General features: G+C 42.3%; 1 protein-coding gene across 1 annotated transcript; it reads right to left on the reverse strand.

Moving 5' to 3' along the window:
- Positions 1–3877: 3877 nt before the first annotated feature.
- Positions 3878–17833, reverse strand: LOC133078291 (zinc finger protein 211-like). The gene is given in 4 exon segments (XM_061173287.1): positions 3878–5534; positions 5703–6398; positions 16460–16586; positions 17702–17833. Coding segments are annotated over 4 exon segments (1815 nt in total). The 5' UTR covers positions 17735–17833; the 3' UTR covers positions 3878–4575.
- Positions 17834–18872: the final 1039 nt, after the last annotated feature.

Genomic DNA, 18872 nt, shown 5'->3' on the forward strand with positions numbered 1-18872 from the left:
TGGGTTCTAGAGTGCAGGCTCAGTAGTTGTGGCGCATGGGATTAGTTGCTCTGCAGCACGTGGGATCTTCCTGGACCAGGACTGGAACCCTTGTCCCCTGCATTGGCAAGCAGATTCTTAATCACTGCACCACCAGGGAAGTCCCTAATTTTCTTTTTTAACTTAGGTGATTGTCAGGTACAAATAATTATACAATGAAAAGGTGATTGGCTAAGGGTCTTTCAATTTTCATTCATTAATTGGGATATATTGGTGAATAAGAACAGATAAATTCTTGCATTTCTAGAGCTAATAGAATATCCAGAAAATGAAAATTTTATCTAGTTATACAGAATTTACTTAATCTACTTATACTTTACTACCTAGTAGCCACTCTTGGGAAAGTTTTCATTAAGTAATTAAGTACAATGGAAAGAAACAGGAAATTTAGACATAAAAGTTTGTGTCTTTATGTACTTGTATCTTATATGGTTACTTTAAAAACAAATTTTTAAAGCATATTCAGATCCAGGAGTTCCAGGTAGACGAAATAGCACCTCTAGAGCCCCACACATAACTTCACAGAGTTATCAGAGATCTGAAGATATCCACCATGTTTGGAATGCAGAAATAGAGGAGACATATGGTGGGAGGAGAAACAATAAATATATGTAATGGTTGGTGCTGACTTATATTATAAAACCAGTCCAAAATTCTAATTTTGTCCAACAAATATATATATCACATATTAGCCATCCTAATGAGTGTCAGGTGGTCTCATGGTCTCAGTTTGTTTTTCTTTTTTTTCCTTTTTGGCCTTGCCACACAGCATGTAGGATCTTAGTTCCCTGACCAGAGATCAAACCAGTGCACCCTGCATTGGAGTCTTAACCACTGGACCACCAGGGAAGTCCCGGTCTCAGTTTGTTTGTTATTTAATTTATTTAATTTATTTATCTATTTTTGGCTGTGTTGGGTCTTCATTACTGCGCACAGGCTTTCTCTAGTTGCGGCAAGTGGGGGCAAATCTTCATTGAGGTGTGCAGGCTTCTCATTGTGGTGGTTTCTCTTCATCGAGGTGTGCAGGCTTCTCATTGTGGTAGCTTCTCTTTTTGCGGAGCATGGGCTCTAGACACACGGGGTCCAGTAGTTGTGGCTCGTGGGCTCTACAGCACAGGCTCAGTAGTTGTGGCACACAGGTTTAGTTGCTCCATGGCATGTGGGATGTTCCCAGACCAGGGCTTGAACCCGTGTCCCCTGCATTGGCAGGCAGACTCTTAACCACTACACCACCAGGGAAGTCCTTGGCAGGTGGAGTCTTTTTTTTTTTTTTTTTTTTAATTAATTAATTTATTTATTTATTTATTTTTGGCTGTGTTGGGTCTTCGTTTCTGTGCAAGGGCTTTCTCCACTTGTGGCAAGCGGGGGCCACTCTTCATCGCGGTGCGTGGGCCTCTCACTATCGTGACCTCTCCTCTTGCGGACAACAGGCTCCAGACGCGCAGGCTCAGTAGTTGTGGCTCACGGGCCTAGTTGCTCCATGGCATGTGGGATCTTCCCAGACCAGGACTCGAACCCGTGTCCCCTGCATTGGCAGGCGGACTCTCAACCACTGTGCCACCAGGGAAGCCCACAGGCGGATTCTTAACCACTGTACCACCAGGGTAGTCCCAGGGCTCTCTTATTTTAGAAATGCATTCTAAGAAATTATGTATTCAAAGACATGATACCTAGGATTATAAATGTTAAAAACTACTAAGTAAATCATGATACACAAACACAAAAAAATGTGCATAAACACGATAAATGATGTAAGATATAGGAAGGGTCCAACACAGTCATTCCATTTAAATATACATTTGAAAATATCTGTTACAAAAGTAGAATATGCTCTTGCATCAGTCAGTTTAATGTTGAGGATGAATTAACAATGGCAGGAGGAAACTTGTTGGGGGGCTGTACACAAGTATGTCAAAATGTACATTTTATTTATTTATTTTTAATTTTTTTAAAAATAAATTTATTTATTTATTTATTTTTGGATGTGTTGGGTCTTAGTTTCTGTGCAAGGGCTTTCTCCAGTGGTGGCGAGCGGGAGCCACTCTTCATCGCGGTGCGCGGGCCTCTCACTGTCGCGGCCTCTCCCGTTGCGGAGCACAGGTTACAGACGCACAGGCTCAGTAGTTGTGGCTCACGGGCCTAGTTGCTCCACGGCATGTGGGATCTTCCTGGACCGGGGCACGAACCCGTGTCCCCTGCATTGGCAGGCGGATTCCTAACCACTGTGCCACCAGGGAAGCCCCAAAATGTACATTTTAAATAGGCAAAATTTAAGTCAACTATTCATCCAGTAAATGATTTTCAAAACAAAGATGCAAAACCTATCACTTTATAATCATTCTACTAAGGTTTATTAGCTACATTCTTAAAATTGCGGCTACTGTACCTGTAATGGTGGAAAAAGAATACAATAGCAGCCTACTGGCAATGTTTCCCAAATGAATGTTCAGTGAAATTATGTTGGCAATTTGACCTTGGCTATGGTTGGAATATTTACAGCACGGAAACTGGCAAACACTACAAACCAGAGATTAATTTACTGTGTAATTGAATGTCTGGACTTAACACTAAGGTAGCATATATTAATAATGCAGATTATTCCTAAACCTGTATAATGTATGTGGCCATTACATTATGCATAGTATAAAATTGAGAAAAAGTTGAGAACATATTCTTTCACTATTCCAAATTATAATTACATTCAGAAAAGAAATCACTCACATTATTGATGAATGAGTGAAATCTAACAGATGTCTTTGTTGTTTACCTGCTCTCTTTTGTCAAAAAAAGACAAAAATAGCCATATCTCACAAAATAAAAGTAGGCAAAAGATAGGAATAGAAATTTAACCAGACAGGACACACAGGTAAAAAATAGACACATGAAAAACAAAATTCAACATCAACAATCCTAAGAAAGGGAATTCCCTGGCAGTCCAGTGGTGAGGACTCCCGGCTTCCACAGCAGGGTGCATGGGTTAGATTCCTGGTCAGAACTAAGATCATGCATGCTGTGTGATAGGGTCAAAAAAAAAAATCCTGAAATAAATGCAATTAAAATCACGATTAAAAAAAATACATTTATTTATTTATGTTTGTTTGTTTATAGCTACATTGGGTCTTCATTACTGCGCACGGGCTTTCTCTAGTTGTGGCGAGTGGGGGCTACTCTTCGTTGTAGTGCACGAGATTCTCATTGCGGTGGCTTCTCTTTGTTGCGGAGCATGGGTTCTAGGCACGCAGGCTTCAGTAGTTGTAGCACGCGGGCTTAGTTGCTCCGTGGCATGTGGGAAATTCCCATCCCAGGGCTCTAACCCATGTACCCTGCATTGGCAGGTGGATTCTTAACCAATGCACCACCAGGGAAGCCCCTAAAATTATAATTGTTTTATACATGGGTTTTTAAGTCTTCATGGGAGGGGTCAGCCTGCATTCAGTCTTAGCTTTTAAGGTAGGTTGATCAAGTGTGGGTCCCAAGGGGAGGAGGGCAAGTTCTTGCTAATTAAAAATCATCATGTTGGTGAGTTAACACTTTTCTGGAGGGATGGAAGGAACAGTGAGGCAATGGATCAAGGGCTTAGGAAGAGGATGCTTGGAGACCAGGCCACGTAGGGTCACACTGGACATTCTTAGTCCTTCCGTGTCCCTCACACTGCCCAGAACAGTGAGCAGGTCAACCACATAACAGGGCAACAGGGACATCCTGAGGTGGGTATGTAAAGATGGACAGGACCTTGGAAACAAATCACTGCATATGGCGGTAGAGCCCATGTCAAATCTGGGGTGACACTAATGACCCAGTCCGGACTGCCTGGCTTAGTGCTGCTGTCCCTGTGGAGAACCTCCCAAGCAGGAGGGTGTTTCCGGGAGATGTGCACTGGTGAAAATGAAGCTGGAGACCCTGGTTGTGATGCAGATGTCAGATGTGGGTAGTTCATGGTCAGGACACAGCAAGTGGAGGCCCTGCTCGGAGGGAAAGGAGAGAAGACAGTGGATGGGTGCAGTGTAGAGGAACCACTCTCATCAAAGGCCTGGCATTAGTGAGCCCTTGTGGAAGTCCCTCAACCTCTCTGAGCTGGACACCCCTTCTTTCACAAATGGCAATAATAATAACTGAATCACAGCACTGGATTGGTTGGGTACATAAATGGAGTCAGTCACAGGAAAGTCATCAATATTGGTTCCCAGAGAAAAGATAATCCTGTCCATCAGCATGGGGCTGGGGTATGAGCAGGGCTCCTGGTGTGGGGGTCGGGGCACAGAAGTGTCAGGATGGACAAGGTGTTCTTTCAGTCCCCAAACCTGGAGGTGGCAGGCAGGGGAGGAGTGAAGTGACCAGACTCCTGATATCCTGAACCAGGCAACCTGGCATTGAAGCCCAGATCCCTGTCCATTTCTGGGAGATCACAAACAGATGACACATCATCTCTGTGTCTCAGTTTCCTCTCTAGAAAGGGTCCATTAGCTGTACGGGTTCTTCTCACTCTCTTACCACCCGGAACTCCTTCAATGTCACTGCCGGCCATGTTCGCGATATTCATAAGGCCCTTTCTTCAGTGTGAACTCTATGATGTTTAATCAAGTGGCACCTTTGGGTGAAAGATTTACCACATTCCTTGCACTCAAAAGGCTTTTCTCCAGCGTGGATTTTCCTATGGATGCGGAGGAGCTGTCTTTGCTTAAAGGCTTTCCCACATTCAGTGCACCCATAAGGCCTTTCTCCAGTGTGAACTCTGTGATGATCATAGAGAGAGGATCGACTAGTAAAAGACTGCCCACATTCGCTGCACTCATAAGGTCTTTCTCCACTGTGAACTCTCTGATGACGAAGAAGGCTAGAGCTACCAGTAAAACATTTCCCACATTCACTGCACTTATAAGGCCTTTCTCCAGTGTGAACTTTCTGATGATCATGAAGGCCTGACCTAGCAGTAAAAGATTTCCCACATTCACTGCAGTCATAAGGCCTTTCTCCATTGTGAACTCTCTGATGATATTGGAGGCCACTCTTAGCAACAAAAGATTTCCCACAATCACTGCACTCATAAGGCCTTTCTCCAGTATGAACTCTCTGATGATATTGGAGGCCACTCTTAGCAACAAAAGATTTCCCACAATCACTGCACTCATAAGGCCTTTCTCCAGTATGAACTCTCTGATGATGATACAGGTTAGTCTTAGCAGAAAAAGATTTCCCACATTCACTGCACTTATATGGTCTTTCTCCACTGTGAACTCTTTGATGATCATGAAGGCTCGACCTAGCAGTAAAAGATTTCCCACATTCACTGCACGCATAAGGCCTTTCTCCACTGTGAACTCTCTGATGATACCAGAGGCTACTCCTAGCAACAAAAGATTTCCTACATTCACTGCACTCGTAAGGCTTTTCTCCAGTGTGAACTTTCAGATGTTCAAGGAAATTGGATTTGTGGGCAAAAGATTTTCCACACTGGGTGCATCAATAAGGTTTTTCTCCAGTGTGAACTCTCTGATGTTCAATTAACATGCATTTTTGGATGAAAGGTTTAGCGCATTCCTTGCATTCATAAGCCTTTTCTCCACTGTGGATTTTCCTATGTGCTCTGTGGTACTTCCTTAGGCTAAAGGATCTCCCACATTCACTGCAGTCACAGAGTGTTCCTCCACAGTTAACTCTCTGATGTCCAAGGAGACCAGATTTGTGGCTAAAATAGTTTCGACAGTGGCTGCATTCATAAGGCCTTTCTCCAGTGTGAACTTGCTCATGCTGAATAAGGTTACATGTTCGGGTGCAGGCTTTCCCATATTTGCTGTACTCACAAAAACCTACACTAGTAAGGACTCTCTCATCCTGAACAAGTATTTCTGTGTGGCTGGAGCCTTTCTTGCCTTCTCCCCAGCTGTGATGACCTTTTCCACTGTGAAAAACAGCTTCACACTCCTTACTGTTGTTTCATTTCTTCCTAGTATTAGTGGCCTGTGGCTGAACTCCTATGTTGGCCACGAAGTCATTCCAAATCTCCATGTAGGTAGGTGGATTCCCTATTGTGTGGATTGGGTAGCTTTTCCAAAATGAGGGTCTCCGCATACCATATCGTATGGGATTCTCTCTAATGTGCTGCTTCTGGTGCTCTTGAAGGTTTGCAGTGAAATAGAACTGTTTCCCACATGCCCCACATGTGTATGCTTTCTGCTCCCTATTTGTTCCTTGCTCTTCAGCCAAGTGCAAAATGTCTCTCAAGACTGCAATGCACATCTTACAGGGCTGGGTCTTCTCAGGAGACAAACCTGCCCTGGGGGTCCTCATCTGTGACACTCCTTCTGCAGATATGCTCTGTTCAGAAGGCATCTCTTCATTCTCAACTCCAGGAAAAGAACCTGAAAACAAAGAAGTGATGGTGAAGTTCATGTTGACTTTATTGGGGGGAGTAAGGCCATCACAATTCTACATTTGACAAGTCAAAGAACGAGTCCACAGGATCGTATTCACGAAATGAATTTGGGGTCAAATTGAGAAGCAGCTGCTCTCACCAAGTACAGGACACAAGGACTGTATGTGGCCCAAGGCGATAGGCATCTTCTACAATTCACTCCTTTGTCAATGGCTTTTACCAGGACCCCATCTCCTGGTGACCTGTGATAGTGTACAGAAGTGTATGTCCAGACCTCCAAAAATCTGACTGCAAACAAGTCGCTGACATTCAAGAAATATTGAAGGATTCCTTATGTTGAGGACACAAACAGTGTCAGTAGGTACTATGGGAAAAGCGGTGTAAAGACCACATGAGATAAGTGGTTTAGAGAGGTGTTAGAGAATGAATCCGAGGCCACAATCATACTAAAAATGGGAAGTAGTAGAAATGACAAGTTGGCAGAATGTCACGAATGGAGAAAGTCGAGAGAAGTGCTTTGCAGCCACCGACAGTGGCACTAAAACGCTAGTCAAAAGGAATTCATACTTCCTGATATGACTTGAACACAGCCCTGATATCATGGCCTCTCCCAGCTGCCATTCATCATAATCAGGCAACCTCTGAGGCTTTTTGCTGAAACCAGAGTCATGTCCATCCCGTAAAGCCCCAAGGACTCTCCTTCCCGATCTGACCAACTACACGGGACACAAATGATACAAGTCCTAACATAATCAGGATGGCTGAATAGCCAACACTGGCCCAGAGGAACTCAGTACACAATACACAATATTTAAATATTACATAAAGAATGTCTGGTGGAAGGACTTTCCTGTTGGTACAGTGGTTAAAACTCTTTGTTTCTAATGCAGGAGGCACAGCTTTAATTCTTGGTCGGGCATGCCACGCAGCGTGGCCGAAAAAAAAAAGAACATCCGGTGGAGCCAGAGGGAAGGATATACAGTGGATGGAGTACAAAATGTTAGGAATGTATCTCCCCACCTAAACAACTATTGTACTGGCAGAATCTAATTGATCTAACTCTTTGCAACCATGGCTTCTTCTGAAGATCTGCAGTGTCCCACAAAACAGTTTGAAAAGACAAAGCTTCAGAATCAAAATCAGATATCACAGGGATGTGTGAATGATCACACTGGGAATATAAAATAATTATGACAAATATGCTAATTAAAGTCTACTAATGGATAAAGCAGACAGCATACAATGCCAGAAGGGAAATGTAAGCTGAGACATGAAAATTCTAACAATGGACCAAAAAGAAATGCTAAAGATCAAGTACACTATAACAGAAATTCAGAATGATGTGATGGGCTTATTCATACCCTGCATACAGCTAAGGAAAGAATCTTTAAGCTTCATGTTCTCTTAGGAGAAACTTCCAAAACTGAAAAGTGAACTGAAAAATGACAAAAAATAAAGTAAAAAAAATACCGGAATATACAACACGCGTGGGAGAGCTACAGAAGATTTATCACACAAGTATGGAAACATCTCAAACAGAATGAAAAAAAGAAATGGAAGAAATAACTGAGACAATAATGATGGAGAATTTCTAACAAAATGATGTCAGACACCAACCAACAGATCCAGAAAGCTCAGGGAACATGAGGCAGGTTTAATGCCAAAAACACTACATCTTTAGGCTTACCACATTCAAATGCAGAAAAAAAAAGAAAACAACATAAAAGAGGCTAAAGGAATCAACACCTTTCCCAAGAGGAGCCAAAAAGAACAATTACATTTGAATTCTCCTTAGAACTCAGGGAAATAAGAACTGAATGGAGTAAAATATTCAAAGTGGCAAGAGAGAGGGGACATCACCAACCTAGAATTTGGTAACCAGCAACATAAATCTTCAACACTGATGATGAAATAAACACGTTCTTAGACACAGAAAAATTGTGAGACTATATTAGAAGTAGTTCTTCAGAGAGGAAAAATGACATAGATCAAAAAATTGGGGTTTCATAGAGAAAGGAAGAGCATCAGAGAAGATAAAAACTTTCATTGACATAAAACTGACATGAGACACTGTATTTCTTTAAGTTGTACCACATGATTTGATTTATGTATACACTGCTATGACTACCACAATAAGTTTAGTTAACATACATAGGTACATTTTTTTTTTTCTTGTGATGAGAACTTTTAAGATCTACCCTTCTGGAAACTTCTAAATATACAATACAGTTTTATTAACTAAAGTCACTATGCTGTGCACTACATCCCCAGGACTTACTCATCTTATAACTAGAAGTCTGTAAATTCTGACACCCTTCACTCACTTCATCTAACCACCTTGCCCCACTCTGGCAATCACTAATCCTTTGTCTGTATCTGAGTTTGGTGTTGTTCTTGTTTTAAAGATTCAACATGTAAGTATACTCATGTTGTACAGTTAAACCTGGAACAACATGGGTTAGAACTGCTTGGGTCCACTTGTACATGGATATTTTTCAACAAATATACACAGGATCACATGATCTGTAGTTGGATGAATCCACAAATGGGAAAACTTCAGAATCAGAGGGCTGACTATGGGACTTCAGCATCCACAGATTTCAGTATATGCAGGGGCTCCTGGAACCAATCCTCCATGGAAACAGTGGGACAAGTGGATTTGTCTTTCTCTCTCTGACTTATTTCACTTAGCATAATGTCCTCCTATCCATGTTGAGGCAAATGGCAAGATTTCCATCTTTTTTTATGGTTGTATAATATTGAATAATATGCCATATATACCACATGTTTGTTAGATCCACTCATCCATCAATGGACACTTAGGTTGTTTCCATCTCTTGAATATGGTAAATAATGCTGCAATAAACGTGAGGTACAGATATCTTTTTGACATGATAATTTCACTCCCTGTGGATAAATACACAGATGTGGAATTGCTGGACCATACGGAAGTTCCCTTTTTAATTTTGTAAGGATTCTCCATACTGTTTTCCATAGTAGTTGCAACAATGTACATTCCCACCAACAGTGCACAAGGGGTCCCTTTTCTCCACAACTTCACCAACACTTATTTCTTGTCTTTCTCATAACAGACATTGTAACATGTGTCAGGTGGTATCTCATTGTGGTTTTTTTTTTAATTTAAGAAAAAATTTTTAATTTACTTATTATTTATTTTTGGCTGCATTGGGTCTTTGTTGCTGTGCGCAGCTTTCTCTAGTTGTGGCGAGCAGGGGCTAATCTTTGTAGTGGTGTGCGGGCTTCTCATTGCAGTGACTTCTCTTGTTGCAGAGCTCGGGCTCTAGGTGCACGGGCTTCAGTAGTTGTAGCACATGAGCTTAGGAGTTGTGATTCTCGGGCTCTAGAGTGCAGGCTCAGCAGTTGTGGTGCACGGGCTTAGTTGCTCCACAGCATGTGGGATCTTCCTGGAACAGGGCTCGAATCCATGTCCCCTGCATTGGCAAGTGGATTCTTAACCACTGAGCCACCAGGGAAGCCCTAATTTTTTATTTATTTTTGGCTACATTGGGTCTTTGTTGCTGCGTGTGGGCTTTCTCTAGTTATGGCGAGCGGGGGCTACTCTATTGTTGTGGTACGCGGGCTTCTCATTGCGGTGGCTTCTCTCGTGGTTTAGCACAGCCTCTATGCGTGCCATCTTCAGTAGTTGTGGCGCATGGGCTTAATTGCTCCACAGCATGTGGGATCTTCCCAGACCAGGGTTCAAACCTGTATCCCCTGCATTGGCAGGTGGATTCTTAACCCCTATGCACTCCAGCAAAGTCCAGAAACCCACTTTATTTTTTTTATTTTTCAGAAACCCACTTTAAATACAAACCTGCGGGAATTCCCTGGCAGTCCAGTGGTGAGGACTCAGCACTTTCACTGCTTTAGCCTGGGTTCAATCCCTGGTCAGGGAACTAGGACACTGCAAGCTGTGGTGCAGCCAAAAAAAAAAAAATCCACCAATCATGATCTCATCAACAGATGTGGGGTCGGGGGATGAGAAAATCCAACACCCATTCATGATCAAAATCTCCATTTCCTAATAATCTAAAAATAGAAAAAAAACTTCAACTTGATAATCTAAATAAAACTCTACAGCTATCGTCATATTTACTAGAGAAAAACTAGAAACATTCCCAGTAAGATGAAGAAAGCAAGGATGTTCCCTCTTACAACTCACTTTTGACTTCACACTATAAGTCATAACTAATGCAATGAGAAGAGAAAGTTTTATTAAAGTTATACTGATCAGGAAGGAAGGAATCAAACTGCCTTCATTCACAGATGATATAACCAGCTATGTTAAAATCAAAATATAGAACAACAACAACAACAAAAAAATACTGAAACTAGGAAACAATTATAGCAAAGTTTCAGCATACAAGGATAAGATACAAAAGTCAATCACTTTCCTATATATCAGGAATAAACAAGTGAAATGTGAAATTAAAAACACAAGACCATGTACATTAATACCCCTACCCCCGAACAAATGGAGAGAGAAAGGAAGAAATACTTAGTTATAAATCTACCAAGACATGTACAAGATATACATGAGGTAAACTATAAAACTGTGATGAAGAAATCAAAGAACTAAATAAATGGAAAGATATTTCACGTTCATATATAGGAAGACCCACTACAGTCAAGATGTCAGTTCTTCCCAACTTAACCTATAGTTTCAATGCAATCCAAATCATAACCCCAGCAAGTTATTTTATGGATATAAATAAATTGATCCTAAAGTTTATACACAGAGGCAAAAGTACTAGAATAGCCAACACCATACTGAAGAACAAAGGTTGCAGACTGACACTACTCAACTTCAAGACTTAGTATCTTAAAAAAAAAAGAAAGAAAGAAAGAAAGAAAGAAAGAAAAAGTAAAATAAGACAGTATCTAAATTAATCAAGCCTGGGAATTTCCTGGTGGTCCCTTGGTTAGGACTCCGCACTTTCACTGCTGAGGGCCAGGGGTTCAATCCCCGGTTGGGGAACTAAGATCCTACACGAGGCCTAGCAGGCAAAAAAAAAAAAAAAAAAAAGAAGTAATCAAACCAGTGTGGTATTGTTGAAAGGATAGAGAAACTAATCAATGAACAGTATTGACAGCGCAGAAATAGAGCCACAGAAATACACTAATCAGACCATTGACACATGAGCAAGTGCAATACAATGGAGAAAAATGAAGTCTTTTGAATAAATAGTACTGGAACAACCAAACATCACATGCCAAGAAATGAATTCTAGACACAAACCTTACACCCTTCACAAAAAATTAACTCAAAATAGATCATGGGCCTAAAAGTTAAGTACAAAAAACCCTTAAAATTCAGTACGAAAACAACAACCTAAATACAAAATGAGCAAAACACCTTAACAGACACCTCATTAAAAGACATCCACATGAAAATTTAGCATATACAAAGATGCAAGGAAATACAAATTAAACTCAAAAGCAGATACCAGGGCTTCCATGGTGGTGCAGTGGTTAAGAATCCGCCTGCCAATGCAGGGGACATGGGTTCGAGCCCTGGTCCAGGAAGATCCCACATGCCGCAGAGCAACTAAGCCCATGCGCCACAACTACTGAGCTTGCGCTCTAGACCCTGCGAGCCACAACTACTGAGCTTCCATGCTGCAACTCCTGAAGCCCGTGCGCCTAGAGCCCATGCTCCGCAACAAGAGAAGCCACTGTAATGAGAAGCCTGCGCACCGCAACAAAGGGTAGCCCCCGCTTGCCACAACTAGAGAAAGTCCATGCGCAGCAACAAAGACCCAATGCAGCCAAAAATAAATAAAAATAAAATAAATAAATTATTTAAAAAGTGCAGATACCAATACATACCTATAAAAATGGCCAAAATCCAAACACTGACAATACCAAATCCTGGTAAGGGTGTGGAGCAACAGGAATTTCATTCATTGCCGACTGGAATGCTTAATGGTAGAGTCCACTTTGAAAGGCAGTTTGGTACTTTCTTACTAAACTAAACATAATCTTATATCCTCCAGCAATTGTACTCTGTGGTATTTATACAAAGGAGTTGAAAACGGACATCCACACAAAAACCTTCAAACAGATATTTACAGTAGCTTTATTCATAACTTTCAAAACTTGGAAGTAATCAAGAAGTCCTTCAGTAGATGAATGGATAAACATGATACATCCAGAGAACAGCAACATTATTTACAGCTAAACTGCAATGAGCTATCAAGTCATGCAAAGACATGCAGAAAACTTAAATGCATATTACTGTGTGAAAGAAGCCAAGATGAAAAGGCTACATACTGTATGAGTCCAAGGATACGACATTCTCAAAAAGGGGAAACTAATGAGACAGTAAAAAAGTAATCAGGGGATACCAAGGAGTACGGGGGAAGAAGGGATGAACAGGTGGGGCACGGAGAATTTTTAGTTGAAAATTGAACACATTCTGTATGATACTATAATGGTGAATACATGTCATTATACATTTATCAAAGCCCACAGAATGTACAACACCACAAGTGAACCCTATCGCAAACTTTAGATTTTGAGTGATAATGATGCGTTCGTGAAGGTTCATCAATTTTAACACTCACATGGGGGATTTTTTGATTCAATGCAATCCCTATCAAAAACAATGAGGCCTTCAAGAAACAGAAAAATTCAGATTCAAATTCACATAGATTCTCAAGGGATTCGATACAGCCAAAGCAATTGTGAAAAACAACAAAGTTGAAGGATTCACAACACATGAATTCAAACTTTCTTACAAAGCTACAGTAAGCAAAACAGCATAAAGTGCTACTGGCATAAAGACAGATATATACTCCAGTGGACTAGAACAGAGACTAGAGTATCTAAAAATCCGCCCTCAAATATATGATGCAATAATTACTAACAAGAGGATGATTTCCATTGAATAAGGACAGCCTTTTCAACAAATGGTGCTGGGAAAACCAGATACCCACATGCACAACAATGAAATTAGAACCTTACCTAACACCATACACAAAAATTCAAAGGCCTAAACGTAATATATATATCAAAGGCCTAAACTATAGGACTAAACAAAGGCCTCAAAATATATCAAAGGCCTAAACGTAAGAGCTAACACTAAAAAATTCTAAGAAAAAACAAACAAGAAAAGCTTCAAAATGTTGGATTCAGCCATGATTTCTTGCCTTTGACAACAAAGTCAAAAGCAAGAAAACGAAAAATACACAAACCAACCTCATAAAAATGAACAATTTTGGTCTCATACCTTAATTTACACAATCTTATGCGTCAATTATACCTCAAGAAAGCTGGGGGGGAAACGGAAAAAAATGAAAACTTTTTAACATCAAAGGACACTATAAACACAGTAAGAAAGAAACCACAGATTGGGAGAAAACATTTCCAAAACATGTATACAAAAAGGGATTAAGGGCTTCCCTGGTGGTGCAGTGGTTAAGAATCCACCGGGCAATGCAGGGAACATGGGTTCGAGCCCTGGTCCGGGAAGATCCCACATGCCGCTGAGCAACTAAGCCCGCGTGCCACAACTACTGAGCCTGCACTCTTGAGCCCGTGAGCCACAACTACTGAAGCCAGCGTGCCTAGAGCCTGTGCTCCACAACAAGAGAAGCCACCACAATGAGAAGCCCTTGCACCGCAACGAAGAGTAGCCCCTGCTCGCTGTAACTAGAGAAAGCCCGCATGCAAAAACGGAAGACAACACAGCCAATAAATAAATAAATAAATAAATAAATAAAATAAAAAAGAATAGCTCAACCACTAAAACAAAACAAAAAAAGGGGATTAATATCCAGAATCTATGGATAAATCTGTAATTCAACAACAACCAAAAAACCAACCTGATTAATTAATAAAAAAGGACTTGAACAGATATTTTTCTAAAGATATACAAATGGCCAATAAGCACACCAAAAGGGATGTAATTGAAATGGGAAAGATATACCATTTCACACCCATTAGGATGACTATGATCAAAAGAACAGAAAATAACAGGGACTTCCCTGGTGGTCCAGTGGTTAAGAGTGCACGCTGTCACTGCAGGGGGTGCAGGTTGGATCCCTGGTCATCACTTCTTGGGGAACCAAGATTCTGCATGCCCCTCAGTGAGGGCAAAACAAAACAAAACAAAACAAAAGAACAGAAAATAACAGATTCTGGGACTTCCCGGGGGGCGCAGTGGTTAAGACTCCGTGCTGCCAATGCACGGGGCCGGGGTTCGATCCCTGGTTAGGGAACTAGATCCCACATGCATGCCACAACTAAGAATTTGCATGTCACAACTAAGTAGCCTGTGTGGTGCAACTAAGGAGCCTGCGAGAAGCAACTAAGGAGCCCGCAAGCCACAACTAGGGAGCCCGCCTGCAACAACTAAGACCTGGCACAACCAAAATAAATTAATTAATTAATAAGAAAGGAAAGAAAGAAAGGAAGGAGAGAAAGAAAGAAAGAAAGAAAGAAAGAAAGAAAGAAAGAAAGAAAGAAAGAAAGAAAGAAAGAAAGAAAGAAAGAAAGAAAGAAAGAAAGAAAGAAAGAAAGAAAATAACAGATGCTGGCGTGGATACAGAGAAACTGGAACCTTGAAAAAGTGTCTTGCAGCCACACTTCATGGTCTGTTTTAGTAGTGACCAGATCAGTGAAAATACTGTCACACAGTCACACAAAAAAATGTCAGGTACCAAAATGGAGCAAAACCTGGGTACCATTAATTTGGACAGTCACTTGGCCATAGAAAGGGCAAACAAGGAGGGATCTACCACCAGGCAGAGGGGAAGACTACTGACCCTAACAAGGCAACAGAAATAATAGCAAAAATAAACAAATGGGACCTAATCAAACTTATAAGCTCTGGCAGAGCAAAGGAAATCATAAGCCAAACAAAAAGATAACCTATTGCCAAATAATATAACTGAAAAGGGCTTAATTTTCCAAAATATCTAAACAGTTATACAACTCAATAACAAAAAACAAACAACCCAGAAGACCTAAATAGACATTTCTCCAAAGCAAAAACACAGATGGGCAATAGGCACATGAAAAGATGCTCATCATCGCTAATTATCAGAAAAATACAAATCAAAACTATTCAATACAATGAGGTACTACCTCACACCAGTCAGAATGGCCATCATTAAAAAATCTACAAATAACAAGTGTTGGAGAGGGTGTGGAGAAAAAGGAAACCTCTTACACTGCTGCTGGGACTGTAAATTGGTACAGCCACTATGGAGAACAGTATGGAGGTTCCTCAAAAAACGAAAAATAGAGTTACCATATATTCCAGCAATCCCATTCCTCGCCATATATCCAGCAAAAATATGGTTTGAAAGGATACATGCACCCCAATGTTCAATGCAGCACTATTTACAATAGCCAAGACATGGAAGCAACCTAAATGTCCGTAGACAGTTGAATGGATAAAGAAAATGTGGTGTTTATATACCACAAAAAATTACTCAGCCATTGAAACGAATGAAATAATGCCATTCACAGCAACATGGATGGACCTAAGATTGTCATACTGAGTGAAGTAAGTCACAAACACAAAGACAAATAACGTATGTTATCGATTATATGCGGAATCTAAAAAAAATTCATACATATAAACTTATTTAGAAAACAGAAACAGATTCACGGACTTAGAGAATGAACCTGAGGGGGAAGGCTGAAGGGGATGGATAGTTAGGGAGTTTGGAACTGACATGTACACACTGTTGTATTTTAAATGGATAACCAGGGACCTACTGTACAGCAGAAATTAAAACAAAATTGTAAATCAACAATACTTCAATAAAATTAAAAACAATCAACAAAAAAAGACTACTGACCCTGAATCCTTACCTGTAACTTTGGGGCTGCGGGTGTTCGGGCACTAAGGACTAGGGATGCACTCTGCCTAGCCATAGTAACCACAGCACATAACCAAGGAATTTAAGAAGAAAGCAGTGCCCATGTTCCAGATGTGAGGACAGAGCTGCCCTTGGGGAAGAGAAGAAAGGAAGAACCTAGCTCAGAGGATAGGGGTGGGTGTGAGGGCCTTACCCAGCATGCATACAACTGCAAAGTTCTCCAGCATGACATCAAGGTACAGGTGTATCTGAACCTCATCAAGAAGACACCATTCCTCCCAGGAGAAGTACACGGCCACATCCTCAAAGGTCACACTGCCCTGGTATAACAGGGACAAATAAAACCATGAACGGTCTCACTCCTGAAAACCCACAATCCATCTTCCCACACATTTCCCCTACTGCCCAATGAGATGGAGCCACTTGAGACCTGGGGAAGAAAACCTCCCTCCTCTGATCTGAACTTCCCATTGCCTCCAAAACACACAGGCAGTCATTTGAAGCTGAAATCCTGCTCTTCTGTGCTGTTTATTCCCACCAGAAAAAAAAGGAGACCTGCACTTACCTAAACCAGCTCAACCTCACCTCAAAGTGCTTCCACATACTGGTACGGGTTCTAGGAGTAACCTTCCATATTCCCTCCATAGAACGTCTGGGCCTGCACTCAGTACCCAGAGCATGAGATTCTCCAAGGTCCCCAAACCAAAAAGCTAGCAGAATGGCAGGTGAAGAGCCCTGAGACACCTCAAATGCAGAGAATGTGTGCGTGGGGGTCAAAACAAGTGAGGGATTGGGACAACCTCCATTTACCAAAAGTGCTTATGCAGCCCTGGGAATCTGTGGGAACAAGCAGGCCATAGAAGAAAGTGACCATGGCGGTACTCCAGGGGCTCAGGCCTTCCCTGGTCCCCTGGCGGTACCGGAGCCAGGTAACCTCGGGCTGACTGGCTAATCTCCCCTCCCTGCCTCCGTCCCCAGTGCTACCGTTTATCAGTTGTGACCTTGGAAAAGCCACAACTTCCCTCTGCCTCAAAGTCCTCATCACCCACCTACAGTCTTTTCTTCCACTGAACAGGCTTTGGAGAATTTTTAAAAGCCTAACTCAGATCGTGTCCTTCCTTTGCTCAAAACTCTCCACCGCTCCGAGGGCCCTAAGAAGAAAGGTACAACCTCTCAGCTACCACTCCAGATGCAGCCTGGCCTCAAACTTGGTTCCTCGCAGAAACAAGACGGAGTACACGTCCCCGGGATGTTCCTGCTTCAATTGCATCTCCAAGCCTCACTCACACCGCATACACTGGTGGTCAGAAATAGATAAACTACCCCTGAAGCCCTCACTGTCCTGGAGCAGACGTGACCAGGCGTCGCTCACTCGGGGCGTTCGTATTTCGGTGGGGAAACGGGCAGGCGAGAACCCGGAGACCGCAGCGTTTACCTGAGGTGGGTCCGTCAGCGCAGGCGCCGCCATCGGAGCCTTTACGCGGAGCGGAGCGGCGACAGTCCAGCGACCGGGTCGGAGGCGGCACGGTTACTCCCCGCAAGCGGCGGCGTCGTCCCCGTCCCTAAGACCCGCCCGTGTAGTGCGCTTAAACCCTCCACTTCCGCCTCCTAGGCCCCTCACCTCTTTCCCAACACCGCACAGCGGAGCTATTGACCAGGTCCACAGTCTCAACAACAATCAAAACGTCCGCCACGAAGACACCGGAAGTCCTCCTCCCTGATGTTCTCCCTCTCGGAAATGTCCATTTTCTAGATTTTCATTGGATGAACTTCGCCTTAGCGCAACTTCTTCTGGGTAATGTAAGGGTAAAGGCTCAAGGAGTGGCGCTCCCCACTAGAAGCACCAGGAAAAAAGCCAAGTAGCATCGCGCGGAGCGCTGGGAAATCAACGGGGGGGCAGGCGGGGAGGCGGCTCCATCCTTCTTAAGGCGTGGGGGATCCATGAGGGAATTGGCGAGATTCTTTTTTTTTTTTTTTTTTTTAATAAATAGTATCTGCTGTTATTCTTTTTTTTTTAATTTTTTAAATTTATTTATTTATTTATGGCTGTGTTAGGTCTTCATTTCTGTGGGAGGGCTTTCTCTAGTTGTGGCAGGTGGGGGCCACTCTTCATCACGGTGCGCGGGCCTCTCACTATCGCGGCCTCTCTTGTTGCGGAGCACAGGCTCCAGATGCGCAGGCTCAGTAATTGTGGCTCACGGGCCTAGTTGCTCCACGGCATGTGGGATCTTCCCAGCCCAGGGCTCGAACCCGTGTCCCCTGCATTGGCAGGCAGATTCTCAACCACTGCGCCACCAGGGAAGCCCGGCGAGATTCTTCAGCGCATTTAAGAGTCTTTAATGCTACTGATTACTGAAGTGTTTGGACATAATCTCAGACTCCTTGGAGCCAACCCACGTTTACATTCACTGGTAATTAGAAGCAAGTAAACATTATTCTATTGCTCTTGAAATGCATGCAGCCTGAAGTGATAAAAGTAATTTTGTAAGCTATGGTCAGAGAAAAAAAAAAAAAAAAGCTACAGGACCGTAACTGGGAATATGGAGACGAGATATTCAGCAGGCCTGAGGCAGCTAAACAAGAAGGAAAGCACTACTTTTGGTCCC

Source organism: Eubalaena glacialis, chromosome 18 (genome assembly GCF_028564815.1).
Source record: "Eubalaena glacialis isolate mEubGla1 chromosome 18, mEubGla1.1.hap2.+ XY, whole genome shotgun sequence".
Classification (NCBI taxonomy): Eukaryota; Metazoa; Chordata; class Mammalia; order Artiodactyla; family Balaenidae; genus Eubalaena; species Eubalaena glacialis.